This window comes from Canis lupus, chromosome 4 (assembly GCF_048164855.1).
Source record: "Canis lupus baileyi chromosome 4, mCanLup2.hap1, whole genome shotgun sequence".
In the NCBI taxonomy this organism is placed as follows: Eukaryota; Metazoa; Chordata; class Mammalia; order Carnivora; family Canidae; genus Canis; species Canis lupus.
Window position 1 is genome coordinate 67,173,121 of NC_132841.1, and position 16,689 is coordinate 67,189,809.

Genomic DNA, 16,689 nt, shown 5'->3' on the forward strand with positions numbered 1-16,689 from the left:
AATTTTTAAAAAGAGTATTTTAACCTAAAATCTCCACTACATACATATATGTCACCTTAAAATTTCAGGCGAATATTTATAGATGAACACAATTCAAACTAGTACCCTTGCTAAATTGAGACTAAGCAAAAAGCTATAATATATTCTGTTACGTGAAAAGTATCAAATAAGCCCATGAACACATACACCATATGTTTGAAAGTTTCGGATGTCCACATCTTGAATCAATTTTCTTTTAATTCCACTTAAAAAGTATTTTAAAATGTGGCTCTTATTTTTTTTTTTTTAAATTTCTTATAGCCATTTTCAGGGACCTTAATGACTTCAATGTCTTTAAGGCTCGTAACATGGCTTTACTATCACCAGCTTTTCCTAAGTTCCTACAGAACACATTCAGGTAAGCAGATTCATTGGCTGGCTTTTAAAATGTGTTTTATAACTAAGTTTAAAAACCAATCTTCAAGGGACACCTGGGTGGCTCAGTGGTTGACCATCTGCCTTCAACTCAGGGCGTGACCCCAGGGTCCTCGGATCAAGTCCCGCATTAGGTTCCCTGAAGGGAGCCTGCTTCTCCCTCTGCCTGTATCTCTGTCTCTCATGAATAAATAAATAAAATCTTAAAAAAAAAAAAAATCAATCTTCAGTTAACATGTATCATTTCCTTAGCTCTCATTTCTCAAAAGTGCTTTTAGGCAAGTAAGCCCAAGAAATTTAACAGCTAAGGGACTTATATTTTAAAAGGAAACAGAAACACAAACACTAGGGCAATACTCTCATTTCACAGCATTTCATCTCAATTTACCTATGAGACACCTTTATTTGTTACTCCCATTTTGGCTGTTGCTCTGGTGATGCATATGATTTTAATTAAGGTTCTGGACTTTAATTAAGACTCTCTGGCAAGGTCTATTTTTCCTCAGTGAGAATCTATAATACAGATTTAATAAAAATTAAAGGACAACTTTGAATTAATTCTACTGGCCCCTATCAAATGGTCAGCTGAGACTGCTGGCATCTAAGTGAGTTAAGTCAATAGAATGTTTCCCTGAATGTGCTTCTTGGATCACTAGTTCCTCAGGATATTAACAGGCTTGACAAAAAATAGGCCAAATAGTTAATTAATGCAAGCATAAAGTTATGTTTCTATATTACAAGATTTCTCAGCGCTTTTAACATGCTCATGCACACTATGAATCTCTAATAAGAACACAAAGCATTTCCAAAACTTATGTGTGCCCTACCAACCCCTGATTGTGGGACACCTTGTTTTTGACCCTTAGAGCATATACTGGAATGAATTGTACTTATTCTTCTATTTACCCTAAGCTCTTTTGCTATACTAAGTTATCAAATATCTGTACACCTGAACACCCTAAAAGCTTTAGCTGAATTACGACTTACCTACATACCATAAATTTTACTATTAATTTCTGTAGCGAAAAAAAAATTTATGTCTTCTGCAAAGATCACTAAGACCCCACCAAGGTATTCGGTAGAGTTTAAAAAAACAAACAAAAAACAATTGTGTGAATTGAATACACACATTAAGAAAAGCTGGTCTTCCCTGAAAAAGTAAGGAGCTTCTTTTAGTCTAATGATCATTCTTTACAATCCCTATTTGCCTCCTTGTCTTGGTTGCAGAAGGCTTAGGGTTTAAGTTAATGCTCACTTCCAGTAATTATCTCTACCAGACTTGTGACACAAACTCTTCCTTTCTGATTGTTTATTTCAGATTTTAAGTCTAAAGTTCTTCACCTAAATTTCTAGCATATCCTAAGACCTTTCAATATAGTAAGTAAGGCTACTCCCCACTCAGCCCCATGCCACTTTCTCCAGGACAGCCCTGCCCTCACTAGAAATTGCATTTATGTCAGTTCCATCACTGTTCCTCCTTCCAGGTACATTCAGTACATTCAGGAATTCCATGCATTTTTTTTTCCTATTCCAGTAGCAGTTAAATACTCACCTGTGGGTATTTTGGATCTATATGAACCATGAAGTGCAAATGCTCCCTAGACAGTAAGAAGGGAATTTCCACATGACAAATGTAAAAACGAAAATCACTTTCTCCTCTCATGGTTAAACAAAGATCATACTGCCTGATAAAAGTTCTACTGGAATATGAAGAATATTCACAACATGCAACCATTTCTCTGGGAAAAGGCATTGTTTGAAAATATGAAGAAACATAACAATAGAATAATTCAATTTTTCTAAATGTTTTTTAAAAATCAGCATGCCAGGGGTGCCTGGGTGGTTAAGTCAGTTAAGCGTCTGCCCTCGGTTCAGGTCATCATCCCAAGGTCCTGGGATTGAGCCTAGTGTCCAGCTCCCTGCTCAGCGGGCAATCTGCTTCGCCCTCTCTCCCTCTTCCCTGCTCCTGCTCTCTCTCACATGTGCTCTCTCCCTCAAATAAATAAATGAAACCTTAAAAAATAAAAAATAAACAAATAAAAGTCAGCATGCCATAAATGATTGGGGAAAGGAATAATTACTTTGACCACCAAATCAGAAGCCATCACTTCCTTCACCCCTTGGATCTGGGCACCTGCTGCTCTGTAGTGATCATCAGAAAACTTGGAAGCTTCACCAGCACCCGATTCCACAACAACACTAAAACCCTGCTTGACCAAGGCCTGAACACCAGCAGGAGACAATGCCACCCGCTTCTCATTTTGGAAAATCTCCTTGGGGACACCAACAGTCAATTGCTTATATGGAATTCCTACAAAGGCAAAAAACAAAACAAAAAAAAAAAAAAAAAAGAAAGAAATTTAGTGAAAAAACAACAACATAAAAACAAAACTGAGCAGTTTGTCCAAAATACACTGCACATACAAGTTACTATTCAAAATAATGTTCGGGCTGCATAATCATAATTTTTTGATACACAGGAAATACTATGCTCACTCTCTTGAAAATTCCAAATTTCATTTAACCAAATGGCTCTCTTCAAAGTACATGACTAAATTAGTTTATTCTTAAAAAAAAGAATAGGTTGTGAGACATCAATCAACATGCTAATTCCACTCTTCAAACTAACGCTCAGGGATTTATGGTCTCCTTGTCCTTACCTTTATGGAAGATAGAAGTAATTTGCTGTTTTGAAGAACCACCCTATACTAAACATTTTGTTGGCCCCCACACTCAAAGCTTCTTTCCTGGCAACCTGGCCACAGGCAATTCCTCATAGATTTCCAAATGTTGTATCCTGAGACCCTACCTTCTTGGCCACAGCTAATTAGACCGGGGATCAACAGCTAGGTCAAAAATAATAGTCTACAGAACTCAAACATACTTAGAAAGGGAACTGCCTGAGGACACTCTATGTTGGCCAGTGACGACCCAATCCATTCAGGTTCTTTCTCGGGGGTCTGAACACGAGACCAACAGAAAAGGACAGAGGGAGTAAATTTGTAAGCTAGGAGCTATAGGAGCTATTTGTAAGCAACCATAAGATAATCAAAAGGAGGCAGACAGCAACAGGAGTAGAAACATCAGTAGTGGAGATACAAATAGGGAAGATGAGACACAACTATGAAATCCAGAATAACATTCCACTTTTCTAAGAAGTAAATGAAAGGTTTCCTGGACTTCTGTACAGGAAAGCACACATACAATAAACCTTCATCACAAAATATAGCCTGATGTGCTCCTCTGTTCCTTGCAACCCAAAAGACCCTGTATGATATACACAGTTAAAGTATTTATATGTGGTTCTGAACAGCTTTAGCTAAAGTACATTAGTTGCTTGCATTGTTTTACTCAACATGTGGGCATAAATAGACTTTTTTAAAATAAAGATCTGCTTCTATATGTTTTACTAAAGCAAGGAAATCTACTCTTACAACCTAAACTCTGAATAAAAAAATCATCTCTACAGAATAACAATAATTATTAAGTGACACCTTAGAGAAATGAAGTCAACCTAAAAAATACCTTCGTTTGAACACAGTCTTAGACCCCATTCTCCATAAGCACTAATAACTGATAGCAAGCCAAAGGAAAACATTTGCTAAATCTTACCCTCTACTTGAAAGACAGGGAGGAAAATAATAGAAGGCTGGAAAATATTTCGGATTGACGTGCAAAGTTAAATCTCATAAACATTTGGAATTTAATCTGACAACCTCAAATTACCTAGCCTTATATACCATAAGTCAAGGAAGCTACCAAAGAAAATGAAGTCTCATCAAACAGATTTAGGAGCCAACCAGAAAGGGCATCCACTTGGCCAAACAGGAAACAATCTGAGCATGAAAGGGAATAATTAATTGCAATGTAAAACACATCTAAATGCATTCGTTAGGATACTCAAAAAATATATATCTTTTTTTTAAGATTTTATTTATTTATTCATGAGAGAGAGAGAGAGAGAGAGAGAGAGGCAAAGACACAGGCAGAGGGAGAAGCAAGCTCCATGCAGGGAGCCTGACATGGGACTCATCCCGGGTCTCCAGGATCACCCGAAGGCAGCGCTAAACTGCTGAGCCACCCGGGCTGCCCTAGATCTTTTTTTTAAAAGCTTCACTGGTCAACTTTAGCAGATGTGTGTAAGCAAAATAAGGGTATCCCAAAGATATCCACATTCTAATCCTCAGCAACTGTGAATATGTTAGGCTATACAGCAAAAGAGAATTAAGGTAGCAGACAGAATTAAAGTTGATAATCAAATGACACTAAAATAAGGAGATTATCCTGGGTTATCCGGGTGGGCCCACTGTATTCACAAAGGTCCTTAACTATGCAAGAAGAAGAGAGAACAGTCAGTGAAACAGTAACTTGAAGGTGCTATGCTGCTGGCTTTGAAGATGGAAGCAGCGGCCACGAGCCAAAGAATACAAGCAGTTTCCAAAAGCTGGACAAGGTAAGGAAAAAGACCTCCTCTAAAGCCTCAGGAAGGAATAGAGCCCTGCCAATACCTTGATATAAACCTAGTAAGAGCCATTCCAGGCTTTGGCCTCCAGGAGTACAAGATAATGAGTTTGTATTATATGAAGCTGGTATATTTGTGATCACTTATGACAGCAAAAATAGAAATTACTTAAGGGAACCAAGACATTATTACCAAAACCAGTGAATAATGGGACAGAATCAAACATTTATCCCACCTCACCACTGCAACCTCAAGGTAACTAAATAACAGAAAGTTTTTCTTTATGGAAAAATTGTAGCTAAAAAATGAAGATTAAATGATAGAGTATCACCATTAAAAAAAAATAAAAAAAACATAAAATCATGGATTTAGTTAATGACCATGAAATGGCTATATAGCCTTTCAGTGAAAAACTGATGGGAACTTCTTAATAGATTAATTATCAACAACACTAACCTTACCGGTTAATTTTCTTGATATGATACAAACAATCACACACAGCATCACCTATGAAGTATTCTTGCCCAAAAAAGCAAACCTGAGTCTAATCAAACCCCTAGATCGAAATGGTACAGGAAATACAAGGGACAGAGAAACTGGTTAAATTAGACCGAAGGAATTCAGTCAGCCAAATCCAGTACATGATATTCTGCAGGGCGACAACTACATTGTTCAACAAATAAATTAAAAAGGAAAAAAAAAAAAAGGAAACACAGAAATCAAAAGAGACCTAAGACATACAGTAACCAAATACAACATGTGAGCCCTGTTTGGATCATTATTTAGATAAAGCAACTAAAAAAAAGAAAGAAAGAATTGAAAAAATATGACTACTAACTAGAATTACTTCTCATGCTTTTCAATGTGGTACTGAAATTGTGGTTATATATTTTTAAAATAGAATCCTTATCTTTTAGGTATAAAAAAGTAATTATCTAGGAAATAGTTAAGAACTAGAAACTGAATAAACACGTCTCCTGCATAGTCAATATAGAGATCTTGATGTCCGTGCCTTTGCTAACGAGGACAATTCTCATGTCCTCAATACAGCTACTTACTTTTATTTTATACACAATTTTATCATGCTTGGATAATCTGGCTTTCCAGAACACCTAAAATAAAAATCTGAAGATAAAGTTGAGAGCTCTTGGTGGCAGGTACTCTGCAACAGTCACTTGCCAACAGTCACAAGAAACGAGGCTGTGAATTCTATGAAAGATAGACATAAGAACTCAAAAAGCATAGCAGTCTAGGGATCCTGAATGCAGAATCCCATAAACTTAAATTAAAAAGAAGGGCATTATTCCATGTGGCAAAGACTTCCTGTGGCCCCCTCTAATATCTAGCCTGTCCTTCCACCTTAGTTACAGAACACCAATTTCAGTGAAGTATGTGGCCATCTAGAACAAAAGCCCTCTTTTATTTCTAAGTGTCCCTTACAACTATATAATGGCCATCTCTCTGAGTTTTGGCCAAAAAGGTATAGACAGAGTTCTAAGAGGGCCTTTATGCAAAATGCATAAAGGCATCTCACTCAGCTTAGGAAGCCTTTGTTGAGCTTCATCCTTTGGGCCTGCAAGCCAGAACAGAAGCAGGTAGGGATCTAGCAGGGAAGGCCTTGTAGGCTACTGAAAGACTTCAGCTCTTACTCTGCACGGGCTAAGACACTAGTGGCAAATTTTGAGTTTAAAAGTGCATGATCTTTCATTTTAAAAAGATGATGCGGTCATGTATAGAACAGACTACAGCAGGGGCAGTGGCAGAAAGCATAGAGTGTGTTTAGAAGACTAGCACAATAGTCTCAGTGACAGAGGATGGTGGTGTGGAACAGGATGATGATAGTGGTGATGGTGAGAACAGACCAGATACAAGGCAGAGCTGACCCATGCCGACTGTGAAGATCTAGGATGATTCCCCAGGTTTCTGACCTGAGTAACTGAGATGAAGTTGCCATTCACTAAATTAAGAAGAATTACTTCAGATTATATAATACTTAGTTGTTAATTCTTGAGCATAGATGAGCCATTTATGGTACAATTCCTCAATACTGACAAGGAAAGAGGAAGAGCTGCTGGGAGAAATGGTTACTATGAGCAACAGTTTCCTGGGCACAACTCAACTGGTTTATCATTTCTCTTTTTCTATTTTCTTTTCTTCTCTATTAGCACTGACAATCAGGAACTTCTATACATGGAAAATATTTTTAAAAAACACTCATTACATTTTTTTAACGCAAAATAATGACTCACAAACACCAGGCTATGAAACTGCATCACTTTTCCTTTTATCAATCATCAGGAGATCTATTAGCTCCTATGACTTGTCAGTTTGATTTATATACATGGAAGTGAGATTTTACCTGGTTTTACAGGGGCTTTACACCACAGTGCCTGATGAGTATGAAATGTTCGTAAAAAATCCTTCTTCCCAGGTATAACCTTACAGGACCCCAAACTGCTACGTAAAGGACACGAACAGCCAGTCACCACGGTTTTCAGTAGATTCGCCATGTTCATATAAGCTCCCAACTTTCCAAATCCCAAATTTCCTTGAGGATAAATCACTAAAAGGAAAGAAAATAAAATATTTATGTGCTAAGAAAAACATACTTTGTGGTTTGAACATCAAAACATTTTTAAAAATACTAATTCCAAAAGCATGGACTATAACAGTTGTATGTGGGCATCTACAATGAATTTATTTGCCGAGTCCTTTGCTTACAGAAGATGCTTCAAAAGTTCATTTCCGATTTAGATATTTAAAACTTGGAATCCATTTTCCCACTTAAATTGTGGTTATAAACTCACTATTCAATTCTAAGCCCCAATCACCTAAGTCTAACTGATCCTTACTGTAGCTGGAAAGCTAAAAAAGAAACTTACTATAGAGTCCAATTACATCTTATATGGAAGTTATCTTCTAAGTCTATATGAGCAGCAAGAATTGCATAGTTACCCTTGAATTTCCTTTAAATTGTCTATAATACTAAATCATATAGTAGCAACCTATTTAGCCACCATGTTGTACAGAAAACACTGGCAACCTATTCAGTGCAGCAAGATGCTTATCCTGTAAGACCCCCTGAATTGAGACTGAGTGAACATGAGATACGTGTTTGCCAAGGGCACATCTCAAGAAAATTAAACACGTGTGGGATATGACTCCAATTTTAAATAAGAAAGAAAAACGCCATTATCACGTAAGTTTGCGCTCATAGGTATAGGTGTAACAAGGAATTCTTCCATCAGTGGTTCTCACAAGTGGCCACTTTTTACAAGCTCTAACTGGGTGGATGGAGTGTCACTGACCTCTATTATTATTGACCTAAGCTTCAGTGGTTACCTCCACTGCTCTCCATGGGAGATCCCCAGGGGTGCATGGAAGGCACTCCTACCATTCACTCAATTCCCAACGTTAGCCCATCCTTCCTTCCTTCCTTCCTTCCCTTCAAAATCAGGAAGAACTCTAACAGTCAAGCTCAGCTAACTCCACCAACTACACCTTTAGTCTCTGCCCCATCAAGTGGGCCCTCATGGGGCCCAACACCCAATCCCAGCAAACCATAAACATTCTTCCAGCATCCAGGGGAAGAAGGGTCTAGCTCACTCAGAACTGCGGCTACAACTCCCTGAAGCAACTTCTTACAAATACCAGAAAGCTACACTGGGAATGGAAATCCTTAATCCAGATGGTGCTTATTCTTAAAATGCCTTTTAATTCAACAAACATGTATAGAGGGCTGAGTCAGAGGCACAGCCGTTAGAAGCATCTGTAGAATCAAACTGGAATAGGTCACACACTTTGAGATAAGAAAAGTCAACAAGTAATAATATTACAAAGCAGAGTAGGGCAAGTCCAAAGTTCTTTGAGGGCTCAGAAAAAGAAAAGAAGCACATTTGAGATGGAGGGAGTAATATGAAAAAAAGCTAAGGAAGAAGTATGCAAGATGGGCTCAGGAATGCAATCAAAAATATATGAATAATGCTTTGTACTTGAATAGGTTTTATATTTTCAGCGTTTCTCCATGTCCTTTCATTTCAACCCCAAGCATTCCTGAGTCCCATAAATATTCTCATTTATTCATGGGTCACTTCTATGGTTAGCCATGGCTAAGAACGGAGAGCAAGGGTTTGAAATCCAACCACATATTCAAAACATTCACTGAATCTATGCCAAGAGCCTAGGGAGATACAAAAATAAGTAAAAGATATATACAAAGATATAAAAAAGATACCAAGATATAAAAAATTCTTGCCCTGAGGGAGATTTGTCCTACCACTACCAATGCCCAACCTTCCTACTTACCCTAGTTTCTCTTCTTGGATCATCCCACCCCACCCCCCAACAACCACCGTCCTCATGGGGCTGAGGAGGTTTACCCAGACCTCAACAGGGAGAGAACAAAGCTAGCTATAATAGAGCCTGTGTATTGTCTAAGTTTACCACTCACTCCTTGTTTGACCTTAAACTCTCTCACCTCAGTCTGCTCATCAATAAAAGTATATAGGAAAACTGGTTGGTAAGACCCCATTAGGCTCTAAAAGTTTTATGATTAGATGACATTTTATAATGCTTTAAAGCTGAAGTCCTATTTTGTGGAATCTAGAAAAACTGCCGTGCCCACTTGGAAAATGGTAATTTGATGCTGAACAGATCCCTGGCATCAGAAATCAGTTAAAGCTAAGGCCCTCAGAGGCTGCTCTTGCCCAAAAATTCCACTTAATTCAAGTTATGACCATACAGGACAGTGATCAGAAAGTAGTTTACTGGCAAGAACAATCCCTACCATTAACCCTAATTCAAATATAAATGACCCCGAAGGATATTCAGAGAATCCCTGAACCATGTTATCACAGACGTACTTATTTACATTGAAGACAGAATACTACCTTGATGATCACACCTGTCCCTCTCTTCACTTAAAAAGCTCTTTGCTATTTTATTATCCATATACTTCTATGGCTTTGAAGCAATGGGGGAAAACTTTACAACTCAAAATTGAAAAAAAAAAATTAGCGTATCATTCATATGGCAGTGTAACGTAAGTTACTTGGGCAACTATCTCCCCTAATAGATTCTAAAATTCTTGAGAGCATTGAAAGCAGAGAGAGGACAGCCTAGAGGCCAACAAGGTGACCGGTGGGTTAAAGCCCCCATTCTGCAATCTATTAGTTGGGTCCTTGGCAAGTGAGTCATGAACTTCTCTGAACCTGATTTCCTCCTGTTTAAAATGAGGATAATAACAGCACCTGTGTTATAGGTTTGTGAGGATTAAAAGGACACAGTATCTTTACTGCTATTACTATTCACTTTGGTATTACCTCCAGCTGGCCAGGTGCCTTGCACAAAACAAGAAAACAGCAAGTATTTTTTTGACTGAATGAATGAATAATTAGACTAGGTAACCTGAAATCTAAGTATCTAGGGAACACAGTCTCCAGTGTTTCAGGAAATTTCCTTTGAAAATGAAATGCTGTGTAGTCTTACGGAAAACTGATTCATTCCATCAGCAAAGGTAAATGGCCTGAGCATGAGCACACTTGCTGATAAGAAAGTAATCCTAAACTGTCCATTTAATACAATCAAAAAAAAAAAAAAAACAAAAACAAAAAAACAGCCGGTTTGCAAATAAAAGGGGTGCGATGGAGAAGAGGGGAGCATTTTAAATAAAAGCACGCAAGCCCCATCCGAACGGAGTCTGCCCTACAAGACTCCTTACAAGGAGATCCCTTCAGAGCTGCCCCGAACCACAGGGCGAATAAAGGACGCGGGCAATCGTAAACAAGTCACGCTTTCAAAGCGAAACACACCACCCAAGGACACAATACCCTACAGCAGCTTCCAGCCGCAGCGGCGCGGCGCGGCCTCGCCCAAAGCCCCCGGGACCGCCCCTTCTCCGGCCACTGAGCCGCGGCGCCTGGCACCCTCGCGGGACCGCTATTTATAACCTTCCCTCCAGGCCGCTTGGCCGAGGCCGAGTCATTGTCATTCCGCCCCCGGGCTGGCGGCCGCCCCCGCTGCCTCCGGGGCACCGACCCCGGGCCCAAGGTCCCCCGTGTGGGGTGTGGGGTGTGGCGCGCCGCCCGCCGCCCGCCCGGACCTCCGCGCCCGCCGCTGGAGCGCGCCGCCGCCTAGGTCTCCCGCCGGCCGCCGACCCCCCACCCCCAAGGCGCCAGCACACTTCGGGGCGTCCGGCTGCCGCTCCCCTGGGTGCACCCTCTATCAAAAGTCCTCTGTGACCTCCCCCCCACCTCCCATCTCGCGGGCCGAATAACCCCGTGCGACGCCGCTGTCCCCAAAGCTCCAAGATCTGCACCTGCACAGCTGCCCGCGCCCCGACCCCCCCGCTCCCGTCCACGTCGCCCCGGCCAGAGCGCGGGAGGAGGGCCCCCGAGGCACCCAAGCCTCCGGCCTGCGGGCGCCCGCGTGCACCCCGCCCCCTTCTGCTCCGGGACGGGTCCCCGCCGGCGGCCCAGCGGCCCCCCCCCCCCGCCGCGCCCCGATCGCGCGCCCGGGCTGCGCGGGCTGCGGGCGCCGCTCACCTCCGCGGGGAGGCCGGGCGGCCGTGGGCGCGCCGCGGGGGGACGCCGCGCTGGCGGACCCGGCTCCTGCTCCTGCTCCGGCTCCGGCTCCGGCCCCTCCGCCAGGCGCCTCCAACCCGGAAGAACAGCCCCAAGCCCGCGGCGGCGGCCACGTGACGGCGGCGCACCCCCAGCCCCCGAGCGCCCCCTCCCTCGCCCCGCGACCCCTCCCCTCCAGGCCGGCCCGCAGCTGGGCCGCGGCGCCCGCCGCCCTCTCCCGGCCGGGCCGCGACCTCGCCCGACGCCCCCCGCCGCGGAGCCCGAGGCTCGGTACCCCAGGGCCCTCCCTCCTCGGGGGCACCGAAACCTCTTTGTCTGGGGCTCGACCCGCCGCCCCCGCCCCCGCCCCCGCCCCCGCCCCCGCCCCGCCTCCGTCCTTGTCAATCAAACCTGCAGCCCCGCCGCGGCCGCGGGGCTGTTCGGGGCTCGGCCCCCTCCCGCCGCAGAGCCAGGTCCCCGGCGTGGCTTCCTCTCTCCGGGCCCACCGCGGCAAGGACGAGGGCAGCGTAGGGCTCCTCTTTCGCGGCCTTTCCTCTAGCTCTCTAGGAAAAAATCACAGCTTCTGTAACAGAAGAGGACCCAGCGGGGGGTGGGAGGCGGCCGCGGGCGGTGGAGGGCGGGGCCGAGGGCGTTGTTTGCCCATCCTGCCGGGAGACGTGGAGTTAAATTCCTCGGGAGCCGTGTCAGGGCCCGAAAATTAACACACTTCTACGTGCCGGTCCCCCCACGGCCGGCCCCGAGAAAGCCGTGGGCTGCCGGTGGTAGTGACAGCCGGCGGCGAGAGCGCCCTGGGGGGAGATGAAGAGGCCTGACAAGGCCTGGGTGGATTTCAGCAAAACTACTGAATAGACCCCAGACCTAAGTCCCTGCTTGTCCTCTGCACGCAGTTCTGTTAGTCTGCGAGTGTCTCCTGATTAAAAGTGGGAAGAATCAAACGTAGACTAGAAAACGGTTCACCTACCCAAAGCTGAATCATCATCAAGTGTCAGCATGGTCTCTGCTTTGCACTTTGAGTGAAATATTTAAGGTAGGCAATTCAGATATTTCTTGGAAAGAAGAAAAGAAAGAAAGAAAGAAAAGAAAGAAAGAAAGTCAGAGAAACCCTTCCTTTAAGAACATCTCTTGTGTTTCACCAGCATAAAAGGTCATTCAACTAATGAATTCCCACTGACATCCAAAGGATGTGAAGGGAAAACTGCCCTTCTCCTAAAAAAGTTCACAGACAAGGAAGGGCACAAGCCCCATATTTTTAAAAATATAGTGGGGCTCTCTGCTCCTTCCCGTTCGACAGACAGCCGCATCTTCTGGTGCAGGGCCAGCTGCGTCCCCGAGACACGATGGTGAAGGTCAGAGTGAACGGATTTGGCCGTATTGGGCGCCTGGTCACCAGGGCTGCTTTTAACTCTGCCAAAGTGGATACTGTCGCCATCAATGACCCCTTCATTGATCTCAACTACATGGTGTACATGCTCCAGTATGATTCTACCCACAGCAAATTCCATGGCACAGTCAAGGCTGAGAACGGGAGACTTGGCATCAACAGGAAGTCCATCTTCATCTTCCAGGAGCGAGATCCCACCAACATCAAATGGGGTGATGCTGGTGCTGAGTATGTTGTGGAGTCCATTGGGGTCTTCGCCACCATGGAGAAGGCTGGGGCTCACTTGACAGGCAGGGCCAAGAGGGTCATCATCTCTGCTCCTTCTGCTGATGCCCCCATGTTTGTGATGGGCGGGAGCCACGAGAAGTAGGACAACCCCCTCAAGATTGTCAGCAATGCCTCCTACACCACCAACTGCTTGGCTCCTCTAGCCAAAGTAATCCATGACCCCTTCGGCATCGTGGAGGGCCTCATGACCACCGTCCAGGCCATCACTGCCACCCAGAAGATCGTGCATGGCCCCTCTGGGAAGCTGTGGCATGACTGCTGAGGGGCTGCCCAGAACATCATCCCTGCTTCCACTGGCGCCACCAAGACTGTGGACAAGGTCATCCCTGAGCTGAATGGGAAGCTCACTGGCATGGCCTTCCGTGTCCCCACCCCTAATGTGTCAGTTGTGGATCTGACCTGCTGCCTGGAGAAAGCTGCCGAATAGACGACATCAAGAAGGTAGTGAAGCAGGCATCGGAGGGCCCCCTCAAGGGCATCCTGGGCTACAGTGAGGACCAGGTTGTCTCCTGCAACTTCAACACTGACACCCACTTTTCCACCTTCGACGCCAGGGCTGGCTTTGCCCTCAATGACCACTTCGTCAAGCTCATTTCCTGGTATGACAATGAATTCGGCTACAGCAACCGGGTGGTGGACCACATGGTCCACATGGCCTCCAAGAAGGAAGAGCCTCCTGGACCACCAGCCCCAGCAAGAACAAGAGGAAGAGAGAGGCCCTCAGCTGCTGGGGAGTCCCTGCCCCAACTTAATCCCCCAACACACTGAGAATCTCCTGACCTCCAATTTACATCCCAGACCCCAAGGAAGGGGAGGCGCTTGGGGAGCCCTACCTTGTCATGTACCATCAATAAAGTATACTGTACCCAGCCAAAAAAAAAATATATATAATGGGAGGAAGGGGGCACCTCCAGGGTTCAGTCAGTTAAGCACAGGACTCTTGATTTGGGCTCAGGTCATGACCTCATGGTTTGTGAAACTGAATCCAGCATCTGCTCCCAGCTAAGGGAGGAGTCTGCTTGAGATTCTCTCTCTCCCTCTGCCCCTGACCCCACTCATGTGCTCTCTCTTTCTCTCTCTCTCTCAATAAATTTTTTTAAAAATAAAATCTTTGGGGCACCTGAGTGCCTCAGTGGGTTAAGCCTCTGACTCTTGGTTTCGGCTCAGGTCATGATCTCAAGGTCATGATATCATGGAGTCACACTCCACGCTGACTATGGGGTCTGCTTGGGTTTCTCTATCCTTCTCTTCTCCTCCATGCACAGGATCTCTTTTTCTCTCAAACAAATAAATAATTTTTTAAAAAATAATAAAAACTATAATGAACTATGATAAATGTAACCATAGATTACATTTCAAGATATGGCGGTTTCAATGAAGCAGAAGTAATTAATAAGGATTAAAACTAAGCCCCTGGGATCCCTGGGTGGCACAGCGGTTTGGCGCCTGCCTTTGGCCCAGGGATCGAATCCCACGTCGGGCTCCCGGTGCATGGAGCCTGCTTCTCCCTCTGCCTATGTCTCTGCCTCTCTCTCTCTCTCTCTCTCTCTCTCTGTGACTATCATAAATAAAAAAAACATTTAAAAAAATAAAATTAAAATAAAGCTAAGCCCCTTTCATGATATATGTAAGTCAAATCATTATGCTGTACACCTTATACACATACAGTGCTACATGTTAATTATATCTCAATAAAACTAGGGAAAACAGGGCAGCCCTGGTGGCTCAGTGGTTTAGTGCCACCTTCAGCCCAGGGCATGATCCTGGAGACCCCAGATCAAGTCCCACGTCAGGCTCCCTGCATGGAGCCTGCTTCTCCCTCTGCCTATGTCTCTCTCTGCCTCTCTCTCTCTCTCTCTCTCTATTTCTCATGAGTAAATAAACAAAATCTTAAAAAAAAAAAAGACTAGGGAAAACAAATACTTGTTTTAAAACACTGGGGGTAAGGGTTTGCTGCTTTTCTCTTTCAAGGCTTAAAAATCAGTGGTTTCCAACTGAGGACAATTTTGTCCAACAGTGTCTGGAGACATTTTGGTCATCACACTGCAAAGAGGAGGCATCTAAGGGGTAGAGACTACGGATGGTGCTAACTACTCTACATTATACAGCTCCTTACAACAAAGACTTATCTGGGCCCAAACATCAACAGTGCTAAAGCTGAGAAACCTAGGTGTAAATGAATGCTCAGTGGGTTATTTAATTTCACCTTATGATTATATTACATCGGAACAAATCCAAAGATGACATACCATTTTTCACTTTTTCTGTTAAACAGTAAGTATATGGTAATTTTTTAAATTCATTCTTCTCGTTTGTCCAACATAACTTGGTGCCTTTGCTCCAATTGAAAACATTTGTCATTTGGAAGGTTCTGTTTTAGGCCCTAATTTCCTCCGTAGTAATTACAAAATATTCACAGGAGTCCCCCAAGAAAATTGTATTAAGTTCCAAAAGTTAGTAAGTTAGTTGCTTTTGAATCTTAGAAAATACCTTGTATGGGCAGCCCAGTGGCTCAGTAGTTTGAGCGCCTGCCTTCAGGCCAGGGTGTGATCCTGGAGTCCTAGGATCGGGCCCCACGTTGGGCTCCCTGCGTGGAGCCTGCTTCTTCCTCTGCCTGTGTCTCTGCCTCTCTCTCTCTGTGTGTCTATCATGAATAAATAAATAAAATCTTAAAAAAAAAAAGACCTTGTATAAAATTTTTGCAAAAATCTTACACCCCCTCTTAGGTTTTGTCCACATTGATATCCACTTCTTCTTCCTTAGCTTTCTCCAACCCCAGTCCCCATTTAGAAAAATACCTCTCCTCTCGGGATGCCTGGTGGTTCAGTCCATTAAGTTGCCAACTCTTGATTTTGGCTCAGGTCATGATCTCCGAGTCTTGGGATGGAGCCCCATGTTAGGCTTCCTGCTCAGAGGGAGTCTGCTTCTCTCCCTCTATATTTGCCTCTCTGCCCGCTTGTGTGATATTCAGCATTAATTGGAAGAGGATCAAGGAAAACAGACATTAAATAGCCAGCACAAAGCTAAGTAATTGGCAGTTTGTTTAAATAAAACCAGTTTGAGGGGTGCCTGCATGGCTCAGTCGCTTAAGCATCTGCCTTCAGCTCAGGTCATGATCCCAGAGTCCCAGGATCAAGCGGAGCATAAGGCTCCCTGCTCAGCAGGAAGTCTGCTTTTCCCTCTCCCACTGTCCCTCCCCCCACTCATTTCCTCCCTCTCAAATAAATAAAATCTTAAAAAATAATAAAAAAATTTAAAAACCCAGTTTGCATTTAGAATTGTTTAGAACTCAGCATACCTTTGTGGATATTGTTCTTTGCACATAGTAAGTGACAATAATAAAAAGAAAAATCTAGAGTTTTTGTTTTGTTTTAGAACATAAAAAATAATTTATCTAATGATACCTTTGGGGACCTGGGAAGATGGGGAGATGGGGGGGGTCTATTAGTATCTTAGGAATGCTAAAACAAATTGCTACAAACTAGGTGGCTTAAAACAACAGAAATGCATTCCTTCAGAGTTCTGGAGGCCAGAAGTCTGATATCTAGGTGTCAGCAGACTTG

General features: G+C 43.7%; 1 protein-coding gene, 1 non-coding gene and 1 pseudogene across 6 annotated transcripts in view; 1 reads left to right on the forward strand and 2 right to left on the reverse strand.

Moving 5' to 3' along the window:
- NNT (nicotinamide nucleotide transhydrogenase) overlaps nucleotides 1-12,210 on the reverse strand; it is a 94,301-nt gene extending 82,091 nt beyond the window's left edge. The window contains exons 1-3 of one of the 5 annotated variants that reach the window (XM_072824670.1): nucleotides 11,848-12,210; nucleotides 7,236-7,439; nucleotides 2,496-2,725 (exon numbers count right to left, since the gene is read on the reverse strand). In XM_072824670.1, coding sequence (XP_072680771.1) covers nucleotides 2,496-2,725; nucleotides 7,236-7,392 — 387 coding nt within the window. In that variant the 5' untranslated portion in view covers nucleotides 7,393-7,439; nucleotides 11,848-12,210. Of the gene's footprint in view, nucleotides 1-2,495; nucleotides 2,726-7,235; nucleotides 7,440-11,192; nucleotides 11,310-11,418; nucleotides 11,570-11,847 lie in introns of those variants that run through there. The other 4 variants (XM_072824669.1, XM_072824672.1, XM_072824673.1 and 1 more) reach the window with 4 other exon arrangements.
- On the reverse strand, nucleotides 293-421 carry LOC140632807 (small nucleolar RNA SNORA33). Its single transcript, XR_012030493.1, has one exon. It is a non-coding gene; the product is annotated as a small nucleolar RNA SNORA33 (small nucleolar RNA).
- A 452-nt stretch (nucleotides 12,211-12,662) lies between the features above and the next one.
- LOC140632557 (glyceraldehyde-3-phosphate dehydrogenase-like) lies at nucleotides 12,663-14,008 on the forward strand (annotated as a pseudogene).
- Nucleotides 14,009-16,689: the final 2,681 nt, after the last annotated feature.